A 27,525-nucleotide genomic window follows, 5' to 3' on the forward strand; every position below is an offset into this window, starting at 1 on the left:
TCCCCCATGACGACGGCATTGCTGCAACAGCCTCAGTACTCAACACCGACAACTGCCAATCTACAGACGCAATTCTGCAACTCATCCGCTTCATTCTGGATCACAACGTCTTCACCTTCGACAACAAGTTCTTCATTCAGACGCACGGAACAGCCATGGGGACCAAACCCGCACCCCAATACGCCAACATCTTCATGCACAAGTTTGAACAGGACCTACTCACCGCACAGGACCTTCAACCGATGTTATACACCAGATACATCGATGAAATTTTTTTCCTTTGGACCCATGGCGAAGAATCACTGAAACGACTACACAATGACATTAATAAGTTCCATCCAACCATCAGACTCACCATGGACTACTCTCCAAAATCAGTTGCATTCTTGGACACACTCGTCTCCATCAAGGACGGTCACCTCAGCACTTCGCTTTACCGCAAACCCACGGATAACCTCATGATGCTCCACTTCTCCAGCTTCCACCCTAAACACATTAAAGAAGCCATCCCCTATGGACAAGCGCTCCGTATACACAGGATCTGCTCAGACGAGGAGGAGCGTAACAGACATCTACAGACGTTGAAAGATGCCCTCGTACGAATGGGATATGGCACTCGATTCATCGATCGACAGTTCCAACGCGCCACAGCGAAAAACCGGACCGACCTCCTCAGAAGACAAACATGGGACACAGCCGACAGAATACCCTTCGTCGTCCAGTACTTCCCCGGAGCGGAGAAACTACGTCATCTTCTTCACAGCCTTCAACACGTCATTGATGACGATGAACATCTTGCCAAGGTCATCCCCACACCCCCACTACTTGCCTTCAAACAACCGCGCAACCTCAAACGAACCATTGTTTGCAGCAAACTACCCAGTCTTCAGAACAGTGACCACGACACCACACAACCCTGTCATGGTAATCTCTGCAAGACGTGCCAGATCATCGACATGGATACCACTATTACACGTGAGAACACCACCCACCAGGTACGCGGTACATACTCGTGCGACTCGGCCAACGTTGTCTACCTCATACGCTGCAGGAAAGGATGTCCCGAAGCGTGGTACATTGGCGAGACCATGCAGACGCTGTGACAACGAATGAACGGACATCACGCCACAATCACCAGGCAGGAATGTTCCCTTCCAGTCGGGGAACACTTCAGCAGTCAAGGGCATTCAGCCTCTGACCTCCGGGTAAGCGTTCTCCAAGGCGGCCTTCAGGACCCGCGACAACGCAGAATCGGCGAGCAGAAACTTATAGCCAAGTTCCGCACACATGAGTGCGGCCTCAACCGGGACCTGGGATTCATGTCACATTACATTCATCCCCCACCATCTGGCCTGCGAAATCCTACCAACTGTCCTGGCTTGAGACAATTCACACCTCTTTAACCTGGGGTTACCCCATCTCTGGATCTGTAAAGATTTAATCACCTGCTAATGCTCGCATTCCTAGCATTGTTTGGCATCTTTGAATTTGTCTTTATATGTGTTTCAGGAACAGACCTCTTCATTCACCTGAGGAAGGAGCAGCGCTCCGAAAGCTAGTGACATCGAAACAAACCTGTTGGACTTTAACCTGGTGTTGTAAGACTTCGTACTGTGCTCACCCCAGTCCATCGCCGGCATCTCCACATCATGGGTTTGGGGAGGCAAGGGATGATGGGGCGGGGAAGGGCCCCTTTTATAGGTGAGTTGAGACTTGGGGAAGATTTCGAGCGTCGCTTCGAGGGGTTGAGAGACCAGAAATGGCGTCCTGATCTCTCCCTGCACTCAGGAGCTCCAGCAAGTAGTCCTCAGTGCAGAAAACGGGACTAAGTGCAGCCTCGGCCTTGCGTTACCCGCTGAGGGCCCCAATCTATCCGACTGGCCGCTCAAAAGCGTGGTGTCTCTCGGTGCTCCGAGCACCGGGAAACACACGGCTAATCGTGCGTGCTACGGCACTCTGTTCCCATTCGGGTCGATCATGTCCGTGGCATTTGATTCAAATTACTTACTCTTCAAATGTGTTGATTATATCTGTGTCCCAAATCTCCAAGTGGACTCTTCTGAAGCAGGAGAGAGAGGTTCATGGTTTATCTAGAACTCAACATTTAAAAATGGGGGATGGAGTGGTTGGGGGAGGTTAGGGTTCATAAGTGGCAAGATTAGAATCATTGCTGAACAATTGGTCAGGTAACTAACGCTACCTTTCCAGTAAAAAGCTGTCACCACAGAGCTATCTTCTCGGCAGCTAATATAAACCTGGTGATTCCCCTCTCGCTTCGCTGGCAGAGAGGGAAGATACTTCTTTCCCTGGCTCTCCTGCCCATTGCCTCACACTGTACCATGCCAAGTGGAAGTGCAAGTAACAGTGGCACCTACTCCCCAAAATATCAATGTCAGAGAAAAGTTTTTCGCTAAGCATGAGAACGTGGCGTCGATCGGTGTCAGAATTCCCATCTCTGAGTTAGGATATTGTGGGTTCAAATCCCATCCCACGTTCTTCCACAGTCTTCAGAGTTGATGGAGTGCTTCACTATTGGAGTTGCCATCTTAAGAATAAGTCATTAAATCGAGGCCATCACCTGCCTGTTCATGGAGAAAAAATAGATCATGTGACACCGTTTAAGGAAAAGCCAAGTTCTCCCATTTGTCCCGACTAACTTCTGCCCTTAACCAACACTGCGAAAGCCTGGTTATTTATCTCATCACTGCTATTTGGATTTTGCTGTGCACAGCTTGTTGCACTTGTCCATACCAGAACAATGACTGCACTCGAAAAGTCACTCATAAGCTGTGAGATACTGTGGGACATCCTGACAACATGGTTTGGATTTGCTTATTGTCACGAGTACCGAGGTACAGTGAAAAGTATTTTCTTTGCGAGCAGCTCAAACAGATCATTTAGTGGATGAAAAGAAAATACATAGGGCGGGATTCTCCGCTCCCGGGACTAAGTGCCGGGCCATCGTGAGCGCCGTCGCGTTTCACAACGGCGCGAACAGGGCCCGGGCACGACCTATTCTGGCCCCCACAGGGGCCCAGCACGGCGCTGGAGCGGTTCACGCCGCTCCAGCCTCCTTACGCGGCGCATGCGCAGTTGGGGCAGCTCATTCCTGTGCATGCGCAGTTGGGCCGCACCATCCTGCACATCTGCGGGGAACATCTTGCGCGCGCCGGCCCCTCACCAACATGGCGCCGGGGTTCTGGGGCCAGCCGCGGAAGGAGGTAGGCCCGGGGGGGGGGGGGGGGGGGGGGTAGAGGCCGGCCCGCCGATCGGTGTGGCCCGATCGCGGGCCAGACCCCATCGGAGGCCGCCCCCCCCCCCTCCGGTGAAGGAGCCCCCCCCCCTCCCCCCCCCCCCCCCCCCCCACAGGCCCCCCCCCCCCAGCGTTCCCGCACAGTTCCCGCCGGCAACGACCAGGGGTGAATGGCACCGGCGGAACTGTCATTTTTTTCGCCAGCCGCTCGGCCATTCCGGGCCGGAGAATCGCCGCTCGCAGTTTGCGGCGATTCTCCGAGCGGCCCGGCGCGATTCCCGCGCCGTTGGTTCCGGGGGTGGGGTGGGAGCATCGCGTGCGGGTGTCGGGGCGGTGTGGCGCGACTCGCGCGGCGCCCCGGCGATTCTCCCACCCGGCGTGTGGGGGGAGAATACCGCCCCTAATAGGGCAACAGAAAGGTACGATATAAATGCCAATTCTTTCTACGTCTTTGATGTGCGCTCTTTAAAATTTAGCAAAAAAAATCAAAACCTGTAACTTTCAGCTTTGCCAATCTCCTTTTGAAACATGGATTTCTTGGTTCAATATCCAAGTTAGAGTGTAGTGTGCTGTTGCAAAAGGAGGCAAGGAGGATTCCAAAGTATTAACAGTGCACAGCTTTCTGAATGGGAAAAGCAAACACACATCACCCCTTTTTCAATACTAACCCGAGGAAAAGGTAAAGCTGTCTGATCACTTCGATCAGGCTCCATTACCTGCGGAGGTAGTGTGTACCTTTTCTGCATGATCGAGCCGTGAATTTAAGTGATTCTGCTACCTGTTGCTTTGAAATCCTCCTGTCAGATTGATGAATGAGGTGAATTAGTTCAGCTGAACTTTTCAGATCTTGTGTCCGCCTCACATCAGCCACAGCCTGAGCAATAAGTGAGTTCGTTTTTGCTTGTGTCGAGTTTCCCTCCCCCTGATTTTTCTCCCCTCCTCTTCTGAAAATGCCATCAACAGCAATAGCAAGTGTGGCGCTCGTAGGCAGAAATCAACATCTCCAAGATCGAGTCGGATGGCAAAGAAAACGGACACCGAGCCCAAGAAGGAGATATTGGGAGGAGGGGGGGGCAGATATAAAAAAATGCAGCCAAAGAGACACATATTGAGGAGTGTCCTAAAGGAGGAGAAAGGTGTGGAGAGGCAGGAAGGTTCAGGGAGGAAATCCCAGAAGGCACAGCTACCAGTGATACAATGAATAGAGGGAGTATACCCAAAGGGCTGGAATCCGTGAAATGGAGAATACGTTTGGGGAACGGGGGGTGGGATATGCAGCACTGGAGAAGATTTCAGAAATGGGAAGTAAGAGACTAGGCCATAGAGAGATTTAAACACAAAGGTGGTCATTTTAAATTGGAACCATTCAGGACCTGGGGACAGATCTATGTCCGAAAGGACTGAGATGGGGTTTGTGGCAAAATAGAATTGGAGGGGCCATACTTTTAAATCACTTGAGGTCTCTAATGAGCAGAGAATGGGAAGTCGATGGGACTTCATTGAGTCTGGAAGTGACAACGACATGGATGAAAGCTTCAGCAATAGATGAGCTGAAGCAATGTAGGCAAGCCATATTGCAGAGGTGAAATTAGGCTGTATTTGTGATAGAGAATACATAGAGCCAAAAACTGAGCACAGAACTATGAAAGACATTGAGCTGGTGAACAGACTGGCTAGGTGCTGAGGGAGGTGGAATTGATGGCTAGGATACGGAATTTGTAGTGTGGACCAAAATGATGGTCTTTCCAATGTTTGGCTGGAAAGGTAAGTTTGGATGTTGGACCAACAACCTGACAAATGGAGAAAGTGGAGGAATTAACATAGAATTTACAGTGCAGAACGAGGCCATTCAGCCCATCGAGACTGCACCGGCTCTTGGAAAGAGCACCCTACCCAAGGTCAACACCTCCACCCGATCCCCATAACCCAGTAACCCCACCCAAAGCTAAGGGCAATTTTGAACACTAAGGGCAATTTATCATGGCCAATCCACCTAACCTGCACATCTTTGGACTGTGGGAGGAAACCGGAGCACCCGGAGGAAACCTGCGCACACACGGGGAGGTTGTGCAAACTCCGCACAGACAGTGACCCAAGCCGGAATCGAACCTGGGACCCTGGAGCTGTGAAGCAATTGTGCTATCCACAATGCTACCGTGTTGAGTCAAGGGAGAGGTGGAGCTGGGTGATGTCAACGTGCAAGAAAAAGCTGGCCCTATATCAATGAATGATGTTGCCAAGGATAACACCTAGATGGGGTAGAGGAGGACACCAAGAACAGATCCTGAGAGAACCCCAGCAGATCCTTAGAGAACCTTCGAGTTGTCAGTGCAGTTATGGACAAATGAATCATTGCTAGAGAAGCTCTGGCTACAATTGGGTGGGTCAGAGTGGAACCAAAACAAAGATAGTCGCACTAGGTGAGTTGGAGGAGAATTGTTGCTAACTTTGCCTTAGTTCAATTGCTCTGTTTTATTACCTTTGCTCTTGAGTCGCCAGGTATCTTTCTGATACCGCCTCGTGGTTCAAGTCCGAGTAATGATCAATAATCCAATACACCGATTAGTAAGATTTAAATCAAAGCACATTTATTATACACAGTAATCGCTACTCATGCACAAATTCTACGTTTAAGCTACTTCTGCAACTAACAGGCCTATACTTAACTTGGAACTGGCCCACCAGGTCAGGGAAACAAATGGCCTTTTGTTCGGGTTCTGAGCCTGCGGGATTCGAAGTTGGTACAGATTGGTAGCTAGGAGCGCCTATCTTGTAGCGAGCGTTGAAGTAAGACTTACAGTTTCGACCAGCTGCTGAAGAGTGAAGAGCTGGAGAAGCGGTGGAGAAGAGAGCGATTTGAACTTGGGGCTCAATTCTTATAGTTCCCAGGGGCTTCCCGCCTTTCGGGGCGGACCCTGTACCTGGTCCCAAGTGATTGGACTTTGTCCCAATCTCTTGGTTCGATTTTCTCCAATGCTGGAGGGGTTCCCTGATCGATGGGCGGTCCTGAGGTGGTCGTTCACCTCCTTTTGTGTAGGCTTCTGCTGGCGCCAAAGAGTCTGGTTTTGCTTTGTGTGTCTAAATGTTGCTTATTGTTCCCGGGGATTGTTCATTAGTATGCAGATGGCTGTTGTTTTGTTATGCTGATGGTTGCTGGTATCGATAGTATCTGACCTTTCCAGAGGTAAATACACAGCCAACCTGCAGCTGCTGGTTTTTGTCTTGTTGGCTGACTTTCCCATCAGCCTTTGCCGTTCGCCATTTTGAATCGGGAGTTGGCCATTTTAAGTGGCTACAGAATGATGTCGTTAACCAGGTCAAAGGCTACAGAGATGTCAAGATGGAAAAATATCCTGTTGTGTTAGTCACAGGTAGATGTTATTTGGGGGCCGCACAGTGGCACAGTGATTAGTACTGCTGCCTCACTGTGCCAGGGACCCCGGTTCAATTCATGTCTTGGGTCATCGTCTGTGTGGAGTTTGTACATTCCCCTTGGTCTGCATGGGTTCCTTCAGGTGCTCCGGTTTCCTCCCAGAGTCCAAAGATGTGCAGGTTAGGTGGATTGGGATTGCTAAATTGCCCCTTAGTGCCTCGGCATGTGCAGGTTAGAATCATCGAATCATAGAATTTACAGTGCAGAAGGAGACCATTCAGCCCATCGAGTCTGCACCGACCCTTGGAAATAGCATCCCACCCAAGCCCACACCTCCACACTCTCCCCGTAACCCCACCCAACCTTTTTGGACACTAAGGGCAATTTAGCTTGACCAATCCACCTAACTTTCATTTCTTTGGACTGTGGGAGGAAACCGGAGCACCCGGAGGAAACCCACGCAGACACGGGGAGAGTGTGCAGACTCCGCACAGACAGTGACCCAGTGGGGAATCAAACCTGGGACCCTGGAGCTGTGAAACAACTGTGCTAATCAATGTGCTATCGTGCCACCCTCACTGTGCTAACGTGCTAAATCTAACCGTGTTAATTCTAGCCTTCAAATAAATAGGACCTGCTGAAAGTTTACCAATCCTGTGTGATTGTGAGTTCCTGGAAAAAAAGTTAGAAACATGACAAGCTACCTTGGGTCCACGGTGTCAGACAACCTTGTTACGGGGATAGGGGACTGGGCATGGATGGAGTGCTCATTTGAAGGGACGCTGCAGACTCGCTGGGCCGAATGGCCTCCTGCACAGTAGGGAGTCTATGATTGTGATTTTGAGAATGGCTGTTTCAGTTCTGTGGCGGGAACAGAAGCTTGATTTAATGACCTTCAAACCGAGAACTCCCATGGAGGAATCATGCATTGAGGTGTGATAACACTACCACGCAGTCATGATACAAATTGGCATGTACCAGCTTGACAGCACGCTCAGATGGCATCACAATCATCTCCATAAATGTGAGTCAGACAATTGAGGGGTAAAATTCTACTTCGACACTTCAACCCCTTAATACTGTACTGTGCCATAATGTCAGGGGTGGCACCGTTCAGCTGAGATGTAAACCTGAAGCCTTGGATGCCTGTTCAGCTGATTCCCCTGGGTGATTAAACTCCAATTGCTGTATTCAAAAAAGAGTAGGGTGCATTCTTCCCTCACCCCCATCATCAAAGCAGATTGAGATCCTGCAGTGACCTAGATGGCTACTACGTGTACCTACATATTAGCAGTCACTGCATGTTATATAAATGTCAAACCCTGACTTTAACCAACCTACATGGGCAGCACAATGTGGGTTTGGGTTGGATGTCCCTCTCAATCCCTTCCTGTTTCCACTGAACAGCTTAGGTTAAAAGTGGGGCTGAAAGATTTATAATCATCTAGATAGGAATAATATGATCAGGGATAGTCAGCATGGCTTTGTGAAGGGTAGGTCATGCCTCACAAACCTTATCGAGTTCTTTGAGAAGGTGACTGAACAGGTAGACGAGGGTAGAGCAGTTGATGTGGTGTATATGGATTTCAGCAAAGCGTTTGATAAGGTTCCCCACGGTAGGCTATTGCAAAAAATACGGAGGCTGGGGATTGAGGGTGATTTAGAGATGTGGATCAGAAATTGGCTAGCTGAAAGAAGACAGAGGGTGGTGGTTGATGGGAAATGTTCAGAATGGAGTACAGTCACAAGTGGAGTACCACAAGGATCTGTTCTGGGGCCGTTGCTGTTTGTCATTTTTATCAATGACCTAGAGGAAGGCGCAGAAGGGTGGGTGAGTAAATTTGCAGACGATACTAAAGTCGGTGGTGTTGTCGATAGTGTGGAAGGATGTAGCAGGTTACAGAGGGATATAGATAAGCTGCAGAGCTGGGCTGAGAGGTGGCAAATGGAGTTTAATGTAGAGAAGTGTGAGGTGATTCACTTTGGAAGGAATAACAGGAATGCGGAATATTTGGCTAATGGTAAAGTTCTTGAAAGTGTGGATGAGCAGAGGGATCTAGGTGTCCATGTACATAGATCCCTGAAAGTTGCCACCCAGGTTGATAGGGTTGTGAAGAAGACCTATGGAGTGTTGGCCTTTATTGGTAGAGGGATTGAGTTCCGGATTCGGGAGGTCATGTTGCAGCTGTACAGAACTCTGGTACCACCGCATTTGGAGTATTGCGTACAGTTCTGGTCACCGCATTATAGGAAGGACGTGGAGGCTTTGGAGCGGGTGCAGAGGAGATTTACCAGGATGTTGCCTGGTATGGAGGGAAAATCTTATGAGGAAAGGCTGATGGACTTGAGGTTGTTTTCGTTGGAGAGAAGAAGGTTAAGAGGAGACTTAATAGAGGCATACAAAATGATCAGGGGGTTGGATAGGGTGGACAGTGAGAGCCTTCTCCCGCGGATGGATATGGCTGGCACGAGGGGACATAGCTTTAAACTGAGGGGTAATAGATATAGGACAGAGGTCAGAGGTAGGTTCTTTACGCAAAGAGTAGTGAGGCCGTGGAATGCCCTACCTGCTACAGTAGTGAACTCGCCAACATTGAGGGCATTTAAAAGTTTATTGGATAAACATATGGATGATAATGGCATAGTGTAGGTTAGATGGCTTTTGTTTCGGTGCAACATCGTGGGCCGAAGGGCCTGTACTGCGCTGTATTGTTCTATGTTCTATGAAATCTTTTTCTTTCATTCAGTATTATTCTTGTAATATTGTTCCATAAAATAGGCCAGGGGTCCCTCTCTCTTTGTACAAGAAGCAAAGGAATTCTTAATCCAGTACTTTTTAAAAAATCATTTACGGGATGTGGGTGTTGCTGGTTAGGCCGGCATTTATTGCCCATCCCTAGTTGCCCTTCAGAAGGCGGTGGTAAGCTGCCTTCTTGAGCCGCTGCAGTCCTCGAGGTGTAGGTACACCCACCGTGCTGTTAGGGAGGGAGCCTCAGTGAAGGAACGGCAATATATTTCCAAGTCAGGGTGCTGAGTGACTTGGAGGGGAACCTCCAGGTGGTGGGGGTCCCAGGTATCTGCTGCTCTTGTCCTTCTAGATGGTAGTGGTCTTGAATTTGGAAGGTGTTGTCGGAGGAACCTTGGTGAGTTTACTGCAGTGCATTTTGTAGATGGTACACAAGTCTGCCACTGTTCGTCAGTGGTGGAGGGTTTGAATGTTTGTGGAAGGGGGAGCAATCAAGCGGGCTACTTTGTCCTGGATGGTGTTGAGCTTCTTGAGTGTTGTTGGAGCTGCACCCATGCAGGCAAGTGGAGAGTATTCCATCACACTCCTGACTTGTGCCGAGTAGATGGTGGACAAGCTTTGGGCGGTCAGGAGGTGAGTTACTCGCCGTAGGGTTCCTAGTCTTTGACCTGCCCTGGTAGCCACAGTATTAATGTGGTTAGTCCAGCTCAGTTTTTGATCAATGGCAACCCCCAGGATGTTGATTGTGGGGGATGTAGCGATGGTAATGCCATTGAATGTCAAGAGGCAGTGGTTAGATCCTCTCTTGTAGGAGATGGTTATTGCCTGGCACTTCTGTGGCACAAATGTAACTTGCCACTTGTCAGCCCAGGCCTGGATATTGTCCAGGTCTTGCTGCTTTTGGACATGGACTGCTTCATTCTCTGAGGAGACACAAATGGTGCTGAACATTGTGCAGTCACTCACAAACATCTCCACTTGTGACCTTATGATGGAAGGGAGGTCATTGACGAAGCAGCTGAAGGTGGTTGGGCCTGGCACCTAGAACTCCTGCAATGATGTCCTGAAGTTGAGATGATTGACCTCCAACCACTACAACCATCTTCATTTGTGCCAGGTATGACTCCAACCAGCAGAGAGTTTCCCCCCTGATTCCCATTGACTCCAGTTTAGCTGGGGCTCCCTGATGCCATACTCAGTCAAATGGTGCGTTGATGTCAAGGACAGTCACTCTCACCGCACCTCTGGCATTCAGCTCTTTTGTCCATGTTTGAACCAAGGCTGTAATGAGGTCAGGAGCTGAGTGACCCTGGCGGAACCCAAAGTGAGCGTCTGTGAACAGGTTATTGCTGAATAAGTGCCACTTTATAGAACTGTTGATGACTCCTTCCATCACTTTGCTGATGATGGAGAGTAGACTGATAGGGCGGTAATTGGCTGAGTTGGATTTGTCCTGTTTCTTGTACAGGAACAGCTTGGCTAGGGGTACGGCAAGTTTTGGAGCATAAGTCTTCAGTACTATTGCTGGGATATTGTCAGGGCCCATAGCTTTTGCAGTATCCAGTGCGTTCAGCCGTTTCTTGACATTACGTGGAGTGAATCGGATTGGCTGAAGACTGACATCTGTAATGCTGGGGACCTCCGGAAGAGATCAAGGTGGATCATCCACTTGGCACTTCTGACCGAACATTGTTGCGAATGCCTCAGCCTTGTCTTTTGCACATATGTGCTGGGCTCCTCCATCATTGAGAATGGAGATATTTGTGGAGCCTCCTCCTACGGTGAGTTGTTTAATTGTCCACCACCACCCATGGCTGGATGCAGCAGGACTACAGAGCTTAGACCTGATCCGTTCATTGTGGAATCGCTTATCTCTGTCTATTACTTGCTGCTTATGCTGTTTGGCACACTAGTCCTGTGTTGTAGCTTCACCAGTTCAACACCTCATTTTTAAGTACACCTGGTGTTGCCCCTGGCTTGCTGTCCTGCACTCTTCATTGAACCAGGGTTGATCCCCTGGCTTGGTGGTAATGGTGGAGTGGGGGATATGCCAGGCCATGAGGTTGCAGGTTGTGGTTGAATACAATTCTGCTGCTGCTGATGGCCCACAGCGCCTCATGGATGCCCAGTCTTGAGATGCTAGATCTGTTCGAAGTCTATCCCATTTAACACGGTGATAGTGCCACACAACAAGATGGAGGGTATCGTCAATGTGAGGACGGGACTTTGTCTCCACAGGAACTGTGCAGTTGTCACTTCTACCGATACTCTGCAGCAGGCAGATTGGTGAGGATGAGGTTAAGTATGTTTTTCCCTCTTGTTGTTTCCCTCACCACCTGCTGCAGTCCCAGTCTAGCAGCTATGTCCTTTAGGACTGGACCAGCTCGGTCTGTGGTGGTACGACTGAGCCACTCTTGGTGATGGACATTGAAGTCCCCCACCCAGAGCATATTCTGCGCCATTGCCACCCTCGGGGCTTCCTCCAAATGGTGTTCACCATGGAGGTGAACTGATTCATCTGCTGATGGTGGCCAGTATGTGGTCATCAGCAGGAGGTTTCCTTGCCCGTGTTTGACCTGAAGCCATGAGACTTCATGGGGTCCAGAGTCAATGTTGAGGACGCCCAACTCCCTCCCAACTGTATACCACTGTACTGCCACCTCTGCTGGGTCTGACCTGCCATTGAGACAGACTGGTCTCGGGGCTGGTTTAGCACACTGGGCTAAATCGCTGGCTTTTAAAGCAGACCAAGGCAGGCCAGCAGCACGGTTCAATTCCCGTACCAGCCTCCCCGAAGAGGCGCCGGAATGTGGCGACTAGGGGCTTTTTCCTGTAACTTAATTTGAAGCCTACTTGTGACAATAAGTGATTTTCATTTCACATACCCACAAATGGTGATAATGATGGCTCGGACGTTCTCTGTAAGGTATGATTCTGTGAGTATGACTATGTCAGATTGTTGCTTAACTAGTCTGGGAGACAGCTGTCTCAACTTTGACACAAGCCCCCAGATGTTAGTAAGGAGGACATGCAGGGTCGGCAGTGCTGGGTTTGCCGTTGTCGTTTCCAGTGCCTGGTTCGATGACGGGTGGTCCGTCCGGTTTCATGTCTTTTTTGTGTTTTCGTAGTGGTTGAATGCAACTGAGTGGCTTGCTAGGCCATTTCAGAGGGCATTTAAGAGTCAAACCACATTGCTGTGAGTCACATGTAGGCCAGACCAGGTAAGGATGACAGATTTCCTTCTCTAAAGGACATTTGTGAACCAGATGGGTTCACTAATTTCAACAAGTCTGATTCAAGGGTAATATTTACTCTTGATAACCATGATCATATTGAATGGCAGAGCAGGGTCAAAGGGCCGAATGGTCCAACCTACCTCCTATTTTCTATGTTTCTAAGTTTACCCACCATTCACAATATTTGATATGTTGTCTTCTTCCCTTTCACCTCTTAGGAACACAGGAATAGGAGTAGGCCATTCGGCCCCTCGAGCCCATTCCTGGTTGCCTTTTTTCGTCCCTCCCTCAGCAAAACGCCCTATCCATGGGGAATCAGTCGACCTGCTGAGAAGACTCTGCCAGTTGCACTGTCTCTGGCAGCAGTACGGCCAGTCACTTAATAAGTGCTCAGGGGTGATTGTACAGGTGTGTCTTCTGCCTAATAGGGGGAGGAAGGGTGGGGATTGTCTGGTTTCCTGCCACAGCTGGCACACTAGTACAACTCATATCAGGACTCATTGTGTGGGACGCCATGATTTAATCCTGTCTCTTCTCAGCCAAAGGCATTAAATGTTGTACATCCAATTGTTTTGTGCCTCTCTGGAATAGATCACACTGTTTACACATTGGGTTGGCTGGGGGTGGGGGAGGGGCGGGGGGTGGAGTTGGCTGTCCGTGCCTTACAAATTCTACATTTGTCTAGCTAGGCCATGGAGAACGTATGTCAAGGAACCCCATGGTCTGCACTGAGCTAAGAAGAACATTGTTTTGTAATAGTAAAATACTGATCCTTGTCCCTGATCCCCAGCTGCTTTGAATCAAAATGCACAATGTAAATATGAATTTATTCAGTTAGATCATAGCGGAAGCTCAGCCTCTTGCCGGCTTAAGAAGTACCAGCTGAGTTCCAGCTTAAGTTCAATTCAATATTGAACTCCGAATTGGTTTATTGCTGTATGCAGCTTTGACCAGCTTCATGACATGGTGCATGTGAGTGGTGCATGGGGATTTAATGCAGGCGGAAGATGTCCTGGTTCAAGGCAGGAATGAATATAAACATTCTAATCAAATTCAATTTCTGCGGGCAGTTTCAAACTGATATCCACCTGCGAGTTTCTCAATGGGAATATAACTGTGAAGTCAGCTGAACCTCAAGAAATATTGCACTTCTGTTTCCTCAGGCCTCCTGCCTTGACTGGAAGCCCTGTCTTCTCTGACATCTCCCTCATCCGGCTCTCTCCTCATCGAAATCCAGCAGGCACAGGGGAATCACCTTTCAGCCCACCTCATCCATATGTCAACCCCCACATGGAACATTACCTGAGGACCATGCACGGCAGTCCCACGCTCTCCATGATTTCAGCTGCAAGAGGCCTAAGTCCAGCTGATGGTAAGCCTTGCTCTTTTCTTTATCCAGATAACTGTACCAACAACAGCTTGTATTTGTCTGGTATCTTTAATTTCGTGAAATGTCCCAAGGCATTTCACAGTAACATTTTCAAACAAAAATGTGACATCAAGCCATAGATGGGGATATGAAAGCAGATGATGGAAACTTAGTCAAAGGGCTAAATTTTAAGGAGCGTCTTAAAGGAGAAAAAGGACGTTGTGGTTTATGAGAGAGATCTGCTGCCTCGGGCCTTGGCATCTGAAGGCTGGAATGATTAAAATTAGGAATGCCCGAGAGGCCAGAATTGGAGGAGTGCGAGTATGCCGGAGGGTTATCGGATCTTAGCTAGTAATATAAAAGAAGAGAGGAAGAGGTTTTTTTTCAATATATAAAAGGTAAGAGAGAGGCAAAAATAGACATTGGACCACTGGAAAACATGGCTGGAGAAGTAATAATAGGAAACAAAGAAATGGCAGATGAACTGAATAGTTACTTTGCATCAGTCTTCACGGTGGAAGACACCAGTGGGATGCCAGAGCTCCAGGAGAACCAGGGGGCAGAGGTGAGTGCAGTGACCATTACTAAGAAGAAGGTTCTAGGGAAACTGAAAGGTCTGAAGGTGGATAAGTCACCTGGAGATAGCTGAGGAAATTGTGGAGACATTAGTGATGATCTTTCAGGAATCACCGGAGGCAGGAAGGGTCCCAGAGGACTGGAAAGTGGCTAATGTAACACCACTGTTTAAGAAGGGAGGGAGGCAGAAGATGGGAAATTATAGGCCAGTTAGCCTGACTTCGGTCATTAGTAAGATTTTAGAGTCTGTTATTAAAGATGAGATTGCGGAGTACTTGGAAGTGCATGGTAAAATAGGGCTGAGTCAGCAATGCTTTGTAATAATAATCACTTATTGTCACAAGTAGGCTTCAATGAAGTTACTGTGAAAAGCCCCTAGTCGCCATATTCCGGCGCCTGTTCGGGGAGGCTGGTACGGGAATTGAATCCGCGCCGCTGGCATTGTTCTGCATTACATGCCAGCTGTTTAGCTCACTGTGCTAAACCAGCCCCTATCAAAGGGAGGTCATGTCTGACAAATCTGTTAGAGTTCTTTGAGGAGGTAACAAGCAAGTTAGACAAAGGAGAACCAGTGGACATGAATTATTTAGATTTCCAGAAGGCCTTTGACAAGGTGCCGCATAGGAGACTGTTAAATAAGTTAAGAGCCCATGGTGTTCAGGGTACGATCCTGGCATGGATAGAGGATTGGTTGACTGGCAGAAGGCAGAGAGTGGGGATAAAGGGGTCTTTTTCAGGATGGCAGCCGGTGACTAGTGGTGTGCCTCAGGAGTCTGTGCTGGGACCACAACTTTTCACAATATACATTAATGCTTGGAGGAAGGAACTGAAGGCTCGGTTGCTACATTTGCAGAAGATACAAAGATCTGTAGAGGGGCAGGTAGTATTGTGGAAACAAGGGGGCTGCAAAAGGATTTGGATAGGCTAGGAGAGTGGACAATGAAGTGGCAGATGAAATACAATGTGGAAAAGTGTGAGGTTATGCACTTTGGAAGGAGGAATTTAGGCTGGACTATTTTCTAAATGGGGAAATGCTTAGGAAATTAGAAGCGCAAAGGGACTTGGGAGTTCTTGTTCACAATTCTCTTAAGGTTATCGTGCAGGTTCAGTCAGCAGTTAGGAAGGCAGCACGGTAGCATAGTGGTTAGCACTATGGCTTCACAGCGCCAGGGTCCCAGGTTCAATTCCCTACTGGGTCACTGTCTGTACATAGTTTGCACGTTCTCCCCGTGTCTGCCTGGGTTTCCACCGGGTGCTCCGGTTTCCCCCCACAGTCCAAAGACGTGCAGGTTAGGTGGATTGGCCATGATAAATTGCCCCATAGAGTCCAAAAAAAGGTTAGGAGGGGTTATTGGGTTAGGGGGATAGGGTGGAAGTGAGGGCTTAAGTGGGTCCGTGTCGACTCGATGGGCCGAATGGCCTCCTGCTGCATTGTATGTTCTATGTTCTAAATGCAATGTTAGCATTCATATCAAGAGGGCTAGAATACAAGAGCAGGGATGTACTTCTGAGGTTGTATGAGGCTCTGGTCAGAGCCCATTTGGAGTATTGGGAGCAGTTTTGAGCCCCGTATCAAAGGAAAAATGTGCTGGCCTTGGAAAGGGTCCAGAGGAGGTTCACAAGATCCCTGGAATGAAGAGCTTGTCATATGAGGAATGGTTGAGGACTCTGGGTCTGTACTCGTTGGAATTTAGAAGGATGAGGAGGGATCTTATTGAAACTTACAAGATACTGCGAGGCCTGGATAGAGTGGACGTGGAGAGGATGTTTCCATTTGTAGGAAAAACTAGAACCAGAGGACACAATCTCAGACTAAAGGGATGATCCTTTAAAACAGAGATGAGGAGGAATTTCTTCAGCCCAGAGGGTGGTGAATCTGTGAAACTTTTTGCCACAGTGGAGGCCAAATCACTGAGTGTGTTTGATGTTTGATTAATAAGGGGATCAGGGGTTATGGGGAGAAGGCAGGAGAATGGGGATGAGAAAATATCAGCCATGATTGAATGGCGGAGCAGACTCGATGGGTTGTGGCCTAATTCTACTCCTATGTCTTATGGTCTTATTTTGTTCAGTGGTTGATTGTAATAAAATGGAACTGCAAACCAAGAACTCCCAAAATATTAACTTATAACCAGTATTTTTTATGATACATGAGTGGGAGTTGACAATATTATGTTTTGTTATAAATGATACCTATTTGAAAACTAGATGCTAATAATAGGCAGCATGGTGGCACAGTGGTTAGCACTACAGCCTCACAGTGCCAAGGGCCCAGGTTCAATTTCAGCCTTGGGTCACTGTCTTTGTGCAATTTGCACATTCTCCCCGTGTCCGGGTGCTCCGATTTCCTCCCACAGTCTAAAAATGTGCAGGTTAGGTGAATTTGGCAATGCTAAATTACACCTTAAGTGTTCAAAAAAGATGCGTAGGTTAGGGAAAGGGGTTGGGACACTCTCTGTGCGGAGTCTGCACGTTCTCCCTGTGTCTGCGTGGGTTTCCTCCGGGTGTTCCGGTTTCCTCACACAAGTCCCGTGCTTGTTAAGTAATTTGGACATTCTGAATTCTCCCTCAGTGCGCTGGAGTGTGATGACTAGGGGATTTTCACAGTAACTTCATTGCAGTGTTAATGTAAGCCTACTTGTGACAATAAAGATTATTATTATAAATAGAGCAGGGAAGTGAGCTTGGGTGGAATAGGTCGGTGCAGACTTGATGGGCTGAATGGCCTCCTTCTGCACTGTAGGGGTTCAGTGGTTCTATGATAGCAGAATTACTTATGCTGAGCAGAAAATAAAGTTAGTGAAAGTGAAGTTTAACCCCTTGAATGCTCCTCGAGTGTCCAATGTAATATTCTGTGTCTGTGCATTGGTAAAGTTATCTTCTCAAGTTTCCAGTGCAAACTTTGCTCCATTGATAATGCAACTCCAGAGTTTAATCATTATCTGTGAATACACAATTAGACTGTGGTTAGTCAGACAACAATGTAAGGGTTAAGATCATGTAACCACATCCAAGAGAAATGAGCCAGGCCCACCGGAACCCGTGAGCTTTTCGAAATGAGTGAAAACACTGGAATCCTGTTGTGTCTTGTCGGAGGTGGGAATTCCATAGGAAAGCGGCTTCAATCCCTCGGGGGTGAGCTATTTAGCCTCTTATCCAAATGAGATTCTAAACTAGACACTGAAGCAAGGAGCACCACCCACAGTATGCCTTTAACAAGTAAGTTTTAAAAACTAATCTGTATATTGTGGGCATGCACCAGCGAGTGTAGCAGAGTGTAACCGAGTGGGCATATGTGCACCAGTATAGCTGTGACTGTGCACGTGTGTGCAAGCTTGCGTTGGTTTTGAAAATCAAAAATTCCCTTGCTGTCTTTAGATATGGAGCTGCCATGTTTCCAAGTGTTCCTATCTTTCCTGCTGTGATTTTCTTTCCTTCTCTCTCTTCGTGCTTGAGATCATTTGGTGCTGCCAGGGTTTGTTTATGACTTTGAGGAAACACTGGAATGTGGAGGCCCCAGCTCGCTCAGCTCTGTTCTACACAAACACGCCCAAACTACCGTCACTGAACAGCAGCGATAGCTTCCATATGGGTAGCAGAGGGATGTCTGACGTCAGTGCAGAAAAATCACAAAGGTTTTTTACAACTTTGGGAACGGGTATCTTGTTTTCTGCCCTGCAGTTCCTCACGAGCACTTGAAGGACAGGGGTCTGTTCGGCCTGCCCCCTCCCCCACCAGGAGCTAATCCAGCTGAGTACTACCATCAAATGACCCTAATGGCCACCCATCGAAGTCCATATGGTGACATCCTCATGCAAACTAGCGGAACAGGCGCGGCGGCACACATCACAGATTACATCAACCCCGTGGACAGTAAGTACTGAAGGACTTCCTCATTTTCATTCTTTTATCTCACGGGTCAGGACGCTCTCTGCCATCCAGTGCAGGAGATTCACCGCAAAGTTTCTGAAGGAAAGTCATTTTGAAAAGTGTGCGGTTTTGATTACTGGTATTAACCCTTTGAGAGCTACAGGTCTGCCCTGCAGTGTAAACAATGAGAGATCCCTTGTGCGTGAAGGTCCAATTACACTTGTGCCTCTCTTTTTTCGTCTTATTTTAATCTGCAAATTTTACGTATCAGAATAAAATTGTTTTCTACGCTTCTTTTTTTCCTAAAAGCAAAGAAAAATATTTCTAACCATTTTTCAATTGACAGAAACACTCTTCAAGTTCAAGGATTTGTTCACAAATCCCAGAAAAATGTGAAGAAAACGAGTTTGATTTTTTAAAAAAAACTTACCTGTGCATATGCTAGTGTCAATTTTTGTGCCATTTACTTTGAAGTTGTATTTTTGTACAGATTTTAATTTATTACAGGTTAGCACAAATCCTAGCAAGAATGCAGTTATTCCAGAACAAAGACACTCAGTCCTTTTGATAGACATCTGTATATATTGTGGTTTGGTTTGAAAACTTCCTTCACTTTGTGTGGTGAATGGTAACTCAGCAACTAGCATTTCCTAATAACAGAAAAAGCGGTAAAGATAAAGATAACCCCGCCCCGTGGGCCAGTCGCTTCCTATTTCTGAAGGGCCAGGGACACGTGCAGCCTCACTGTTTACAACTGACTGTATTACTCCAGGCACAACAACGTGCCCCCCCCCCCCCCCCCCCCCTCCCCGAACCATCTGGGTCTGGACTTGCTAATCGCCCAGAATTTGAGAACAAATTGTATTTCTTCCACTGAAGTTGAAGATGGCATTCTTCTGATTCTAACAGCCCTGAGGATATGTGTGCAGTGAAAAGGCTGCCTTGGAGGTGAACTGGATAGGACTGCTAACTCTTTAGCCTGGATGTTTAATGAATGGAGGCAAGAGTTACTGGCAGCCACCGCGGCCGCAACCCCCCCACCCCCAGCCAACCTGAGTAATGCTGGACGTTGCACATTCTTCTGGTTTTCTTCCCTCGCATTTCTAGTACAGCAGAGTGCTCGAAGGAGGAACGATGCACAGACATGCTCCTTGTCTTTAATTTTTTTGTTTAAAGGATGTGTGCTGTACAGAATGTGTGCAGCTCAGACTGAAATCATACCGTGTCGCAGCTAGCAGCCACAGGCTTCCAGATTCTGGTTAACTCGCAGATTCCAGACAATCCGTATTTTGTAAAATGTGCTGGACATGTGGATACCCTGTGTCCAGCCCTCACTGGAATATGTTCATAGTGTCCGTGGTTTGATTTCTAATTCATCAGTCTTTTCCATTGCTACCATCCCTGCAGGAGAGTAGGGAGGGTTTTAGTGAAAGAGAGAGCGAGAGAGGGTGCTGTTGGGAAGGTGCTGTACCCTTTCAGTGTGCCCTAACTTGACAATTCATTGAAGGAAAATACTGTGGATGCCAGGAAGGAACTAGAAACAGAAAACGCTGGAAACACCCAGCAGGTCTGGCAGCATCTGTTAAGAAAAACAAAACCAAGTTAAGGTTTCAAGTTGGTGATCTGACATCAGAACTCCTCCTCAAAGGTCATTGACCCGAAACATGAACTGTTTCTCTCGCTCGACCAGCTGACTGTTACCAGGTTATTCATGAAGACCCGCCTTCTCAACCTTGCCCCTCGTCTGAGGTGTGGTGATCCTCAGGTTAAAACACCGCCAATCAGCTCTCCCACCTCAAAGAGGAAAGCAGCCTATGGTCATCTATGGGGCAGCACGGTAGCATAGTGTTTAGCACAGTTGCTTCACAGCTCCAGGGTCGCAGGATCGATTCTCGGCTGGGTCACTGTCTGTGAGGAGTCTGCACGTTCTCCCCGTGTCTGCGTAGGTTTCCTCCGGGTGCTCCGGTTTCCTCCTCCAAGTCCAAAGATGTGCCGGTTAGGTGGATTGGCCATGCTAAATTGCCCTTAGTGTCCAAAAAGGTTAAGTGGGGTTACTGGTTTACGGGGATAAGGTAGAGACGTGGGCTTGAGTAGGGTACTCTTTGTAAGGGCTGGTGCAGACTCGATGGGCCGAATGGCCTCCTTCTGCACTGTAAATTCTATGATCTGGGACTATGGTGACTTTACCTTTACCAGCACTGTTGTCTTATTGACTTTATAAAGGACCTTTCCAAAGTACTGAGTAAATGTGTGGGCCAGTTGCTTCCTATTTCTGAAGGGTCAGGGCTACATGCAGTCGCACTGTTTACAATTGTCTATATTACACTAGGCACCTCAAAGTGCCCCCTGAACCATCTGGGTTAGGACTTAGTACCCAGTGTGGTACTTGTATGGACGGATGGATGGATTTGTTTATTGTCACGTGTAACGAGGTGCAGTGAAAAGTATTTTTCTGCGTGCAGCTCAAACAGATCATTTAGTACATGAAAAGAAAAGGAAATACATAATAGGGCAACACAAGGTATACAATGTAAATACCTAGACACCGGCATTGGGTGAAGCGTACAGAAGTGTAGTATTAATCAGGTCAATCCATAAGAGGGTTGTTTACGAGTCTGGTAACAGCGAGGAAGAAGCTGTTTTGGAATCTGTTTGTGCGTGTTCTCAGACTTTTGTATCTCCTGCCCGATGGAAGAAGTTGGAAGAGTGAATAAGCCGGGTGTAGAGGGGTCTTTGATTGCGTTGCCCGCTTTCCCCAGGCAGCGAGAGGTGTAGATGGATAGGTGTAGATTAGCCACGCTGACCAGGACAATGTTAACTCTGATCTCTGGTCGCTGATGAGTTAGCTGAAATCATCAGCAGTTGGGACGCCACAACTTGTCTTAATATCCTCAGGCTAGGGAGGGGGGGAAAGAAAAACAGTATGGTTAATCCTGATTTTGTACATTACTACAATGGCTGCACTTCAAAAAGTGTTTAATTGGCTGTAACACACGTTGGGAGGTCCTGTGGTGAAAAACACTGTATAAATTGAAGTTCTTTGTATGATCCATATTTGCCGACCTCAGTGCATGAATGGACCTCAGGTGAGGTATACAGTTAGACTCAACATTGAAACCCTTCACACACTGAAATACACTGCACACACTCAGTATTTAGGATTGCATGGAAATAATCATCATTTGTGTGTGCTAATGGTGGCTGGGTGATTGTCTGGGAACCATACTTCTGCCTGTCAATAACTTTGCAACAGGAGGAGAGAGAATTTGATTGGGGGTGGTGAGGGGAAGGAGAGAGAACAGCCATTTTTAACATTTTGAGGGTTGGCTACAAAAGGCTGTGGGGAAGAAGCTGCTCCTATGTCTGGATTTGCGGGTCTTCAGACTTCTGTACCTTCTGCCTGATGGAAGGGTCTGGAAGAAGGCAAAGCCGGGGTGGGAGGGGTCTCTGACGATGCTGCCTCCCTTCCTGAGGCAGCGGGAGGTGTATACAGAATCAATGTGGGGGTGGCAAGCTTGTCTGATGCGTTGGGCTGAGTTCACCACACTCTGCAGTTTCTTGCGATCTTGGACCGAGCAGTTGCCATACCAGGCTGTGATGCAGCCGGATAGGATGCTCGCTATGGCAATCTGTAGATGTTTGTGAGAGTCGATGCAGACATGCCAAATATCTTTAGTTTCCGTAGGAAGTAGAGATATTTTTGGGCTTTCTTGACTGTTGCATCAATGTGAGTGGACCAGGACAGATTGTTGGTGGTGGTGACCTCCAGGAACTTAATGCTATCGACCATCTCAACTTCTGAGCCATTGATGTAGATGGGGGGGGGGCATGCTATGCTTGCAGTTGTGTGGAAAATCCCGCAATGTCTCAAATTTGAATAGGTTAAAAAATTAACAGTTTTATCTTTGCATACGTCTTGCCTGCCAAGTTATGGGCAAAAGGTCAGCATTTCACATTGAAGAAGCCAGTAGCCTGGTTTTGAATGAAGTTCACAGAAGGGCTATGCAATGGCTGGATTTGGGAAATGAGAAAATCAGTGTCACATTAGGGCCATGAGGGATGAGTTTCTGAGACTTGGGGTTAAGGTGGGCTGCTGGGGCAACATACTGGGCATTTTACAGTGCACTTGGCTGTATTATACCTGACCTGGGCGTGCTTGATACCGATGTAAGATGTCTCTAATGGGAAGAGTCAAATCGCCAGATTAAAGTCCCTCAACTCAATATTCATCAAGAAACAGAATTTTGGTATGCGTTTGGTTGGATAGTTCAAATTCAGATTATCTGCGTTTTACATAGCCCTTGCTTGCCACGTTGTGGGTCATAGGTCAGAGTTCAAACAATGAAAGGAGCAATTAGCACTATCCATCTGGTCTTTATCTCATCTTTTCCTGGCTCGCATTAGGAACACCGAAGGGATTAGATTCTCCAGGATGTTCCGCACTCAACAAGTTTCTGGCTGAAGGAGCAGCACAGGAGAGTAGTTGAAAACACACCTTCACTGTTCTTCCTCTGACTCCTGGTTTCAAGCAGGGCGTTGTTCCTGCATCGGGGAATGCCGAGGCAAGATGGGATCTCGGAACAACCTTCCCCTGAGCTGATCGTCTATTGGTCACCATGGCAGCTGATGCTTTGACAGAATATTCACAATGCTATTTTTATAAGAAGTTTTATATTAGCTGTTTTAATAAAAAAGTTCAGACATTCACCATTATAATAATAGAGGTAAGGGCACCTGCCCATATTCTGTCAGACACAGTAAATACTAGATCTACCTCTTAAAAATTAAGGCAGTGTGGTTAGCACAGTTACTTCACAGCTCCAGGGTCCCAGGTTCGATTCCCTGCTGGGCCACTGTCTGTGCGGAGTCTGCACGTTCTCCCCATGTCTGCGTGGGTTTCCTCCGGGTGCTCCGGTTTCCTGCCACAGTCCAAAGACGTGCAGGTTAGGTGGATTGGCCATGACAAATTGCCCTTAGTGTCCAATAAAAGGGTTAGCTGGGGTTACTGGGTTACGGGGATAGGGTGGAGGAGTGGGCTGGAGGAGTAGGGTGCTCTTTCCAAGAGCTGGTGCCGATTCGATGGGCCGAATGGCCTCCTTCTGCACTGTAAATTCTATGATGCTATGACCCTCTAGAGGTCTTCTGAAAGAAGCCCGTTCCGCAGCCCAGACAGTGACATCCTTTGGAGGTCTGTCTTTTTTCTTTAATTTTCAAAGCCACTCCAGGGATTTGAGAGCATTATCTGTAAATTAGTGGCATGGTAAACAAATGCAGTCACTATGAGATCGGGATGTACTTTGGTGGGGGTCCAGATGACATCACTGACCGCAAAGCCGGAAATTCTGACATCAAATATACATTTTTGCTTCGAAGGGAGAACATTGTTATTCTTTGCATTAAAATGCACTTTTAATTTTATGAGGTGGTTTTACTCAGCTTAGGTGCCCAGTTTGTGGCAACGGCAGCTGTCAGTGCACACTGAGTTGTTGACGGTTGATGTCATTGACACTGAAGAATTAACAATTGTGCTGCTATTCCTGAAGGATTATTGAAAAAAATGATTAGCTAGTGTGTAGAATAGCTACAGTAACAAGCCAGGTAAATATATTAAATGACGCCACAGTCCCAGAGGACCATAGGCTACTGAGAGCTGACTGATGGGATTTGACCTCCGACCTCAGGCATGGGACAAGGGTTGAGAAGTTGGGGTCTTCATGACTAACCTCAACTGGTACGGTTATTGCCATTTTGTATGCAAAAGGCCAGAGGGCAGCACGATAGCACAAGTGGATAGCACTGTGGCTTCACAGCGCTAAGGTCCCAGGTACGATTCCCCGCTGGGTCACTGTCTGTGCGGAGTCTGCACGTTCTCCCCGTGTCTGCGTGGGTTTCCTCCGGGTGCTCCGGTTTCCTCCCACAGTCCAAAGACGTGCAGGTTAAGTGGATTGGCCATGATAAATTGCCCTCCGTGATCAAAAAGGTTAGGAGGGGTTATTGGGTTACGGGGATAGGGTGGAGGTGTGGGCTTAAGTGGGTTGGTGCAGACTCGGTGGGCCGAATGGCCTCCTTCTGCACTGTATGTTCTATGTATGACCTAGCCAATTGGTCCAATTCCCTTTTCTTTCCCCATTGCCCTGCAAAATGTCTATTTTCAAACAATCTGTTTCCGCCACTGCTTTTACCATTGTGTTCCAGGTCATAAAAAAATCGCTGTACAAAACATTTCTCCCCATCTCCCACCTTAGCCACAGATCTTAAATCTTCACTACAAAACCTCCTTCCAGTTTGTTACTGCTTACTCCATCAAAACCCCTCAAGAGTTTTGCATTTGACAGTTAAATCTCCCTCTAACTTCGAGAACAGCATCTCTAGTCTCTCCGCATGACTGCAGTCCCTCATTTCTGGTACATTTCTCCTAATCTCTCGCTCAGGCCTTGATCCCCTTCCTCATCTGCTGTTCCGACTCCTTTGTAATGGCTGATAGAGGTTGACTTGTGAACTATTGAGTGATCGCTAGGGTTTCCCTCCAGGAACTAGGGCATAGAGATCAGGGCTGTTCTAGGTTTAATCGTCGGTGTGGACTGAATTAGGTGATCTTAATAGGCTTTGAATAGCAATCGGGAGCTGCCCCACCCCCACCCAGACGTAACTCAGGATGACAGGGTGATGTGTTGGCATCTCTTGTTCTCACTTCAACTGAAAAAAACATCAACAAATCTTATCAATTGAGTGAAGGCATCTTTGACACTGATCCCCCCCCCTGCATTGCTCTAGAATCTCTTGTTGGCAAAGGATGGGACAGGTCTCAATTGTGGTTTCCTTCCTCCGTGCAGACATTCCATTGTCTAAATTCACGTCTGCTGTCCAGCCACTTGAGTGAGGTACCAGAAGGTATCTGGCACCCGTGTGACCATATGCCAGTAAACCTCAGTATTGTCAGGAAACCAAGGAAGAACATCGGAGGGATGGAAAAAATAATTGCTACTCCCAAACACATCAGTCAGAAATATACTCCCACGCACAGAGCCTCTCCTTGTGCATTTTTTTTTTACTTAAGTGGTTCCAAATTTGAAATACATTAGTGAACAGGCTTTCAATCCCACACACGCAGATATCGTTAAAAGAACAACTTCCAGCATTCAGTGCTGCCAATGCACTTTCAGATAGCTGTGCTGCCTGATTCAAATTTTGTGGAGATTGAAAATCTTTTGTTGAGTTCCATCAAGATTGTGATGTGTTTGGAAAGAGTTTACAATTTGACCATCATGGCTGGAGATTATGGGGATGCTCTGTCACTGGTCTCTTCCAGATTTACTAATTCAGCTGTGGATAGGATGAAAAGGGAAGTGAGCCTTCATGGGAAAAAAAGGCAGAAGAATCTGATTTCAAAATCAAAACTCTCACCAGACGATTTTGCCGAGGGTTACGCACCAACAATGAGCGACTTTGAACAGACTGCAAAAGTTAAAGAAAGAATTTCATTTTTATATCATCTGAAAGCACGTTACAGTCAATGAAGTCATTGTTGTAAGAAGTGCGGCAATTCATTTGGACACAGCAAGGTTTCAAAAACAATAATGAGACAGTAACCAGGTAATGTGTTTTGGTGTTGTTGGTTGAAGGAGAACTATTGGCCAGGACATAATAGTTCACAACAGCGGTATTGAATCTGTTCATCTGAGAGGCCAGACAAAGTCTTGGTTTAAAACCTCACCCGAAGGATGGTATCTCCAACAATGCAGCATCCCCCAGATACTGCACTTGGGGGTCAGCATGGATTACATGATAAGGTCTCTTGGAGTGGGATTGAAGCCACGACCAAACATGAGGGAGCTGCTCTCCATTGCTTCATGCTGATGTCGTGTTATGTACTCTGGGATAACACAGGCTGCAACTGGATGCAGCTTTAACCAAAAGATACTCCAGACCTTGAAGTTAGTTCGATCTGATTTATTGATCCAGTAGCACAGTTCTCTATGAGTTCGACTCTCTGCTAACTTAAGTGTGGTTACTCTGTCTGACTGAACCAGACTAGCTCTTAGCCACGTGCTGGAGGTGTGATACTGTAAATACACCCTGACTCACTCTGTAGATGTTCATCAGTGGAAAGAGGCGGAGTGTGAGTGCCTCGTGCCTTTTATAGTGAGATCCCACCCCTGAGTGTCCTGCCTGCTCATTGGTCATGTCCTGTTCTCTGTGTTCATTAGCTGCCTGTCTGTGCCTGTCTGTATATCATTATCTGCATGTCTGCATATCATGACAGCTGACATTAAAATCAAATGCAGAAGCAATGAGTGGGATTTTCTGGCCCACCCATGGCACATTTTCCAGTAACAGAGGCGACTCACTGTAGGCCACAGGCAGGATTTTCCGGTCCCACCGAGGTCAATGGCCATTAGCGCTTCTCGCAGACTGCGCCGCCAGAGAATCCACCGTGGCGGGACTGGAAATTCTCACCGGCGGGAAGGCCTTGAAAATTCAGCCCAATGCCTTGGTGTTCTGAAGGCCCATTTATCTAGACGCATGTGTTTTGCTAGGCGTGATATTGAGGCTTCAGAGATCGGGTAACATTGCATTTGTGACCTTAAAATGTCAGCCCAAATAGTTTTCATTCCCTCGGGTTATTAAGTTGTAGAACTGGAGTCAAAGAATCCCCCACCTTATCCTAAACTGAGTGCTAGCTTTCTTTGAATAATTGTACGCACAAGAGCTATGAGGAAAAATGAGTCCCAGGCCTACAGCTAGGTCTGAAGTAATTGTGCACCATCTGCTTGAGCCAAAGTAAGCTTTATAATGCTTAGAAGTGAGATGTAACCACTTGTTTTAACACCACCGATACTTTGGTTTGTACACTTCAATCCAAAGCTTGCCCCGTCTCCAGCTTAAGGCATTTTCAGTGGAGTCGGACAATCAGTGTTGGTCAGGGTAAAAATGCTTGCAGAATATTTCAATGTACAGCTTCTAAACTGTTCAGCACTATCGCAATATGGTAAGGTGCAACTTCTGTGCACAAGGCATTTTATAGCTTATTTAAAGACGATTGATTCATTTTCTTTGTGTTATTTTCCAAAGCTTGGTCAAAAAGCACAATGCCCGGGCAAA

At 47.4% G+C, this 27,525-nt stretch overlaps 1 protein-coding gene across 8 annotated transcripts in view; it reads left to right on the forward strand.

Moving 5' to 3' along the window:
- gli2a (GLI family zinc finger 2a) overlaps positions 1–27,525 on the forward strand; it is a 564,217-nt gene that overhangs the window by 442,464 nt on the left and 94,228 nt on the right. For all 8 annotated transcript variants that reach the window (XM_072470222.1, XM_072470208.1, XM_072470205.1 and 5 more), the window contains 2 exons: positions 13,772–13,980; positions 18,235–18,426. In XM_072470222.1, coding sequence (XP_072326323.1) covers positions 13,772–13,980; positions 18,235–18,426 — 401 coding nt within the window. The remainder of the gene's footprint in view (positions 1–13,771; positions 13,981–18,234; positions 18,427–27,525) is intronic.

Source organism: Scyliorhinus torazame, chromosome 2 (genome assembly GCF_047496885.1).
Source record: "Scyliorhinus torazame isolate Kashiwa2021f chromosome 2, sScyTor2.1, whole genome shotgun sequence".
Classification (NCBI taxonomy): Eukaryota; Metazoa; Chordata; class Chondrichthyes; order Carcharhiniformes; family Scyliorhinidae; genus Scyliorhinus; species Scyliorhinus torazame.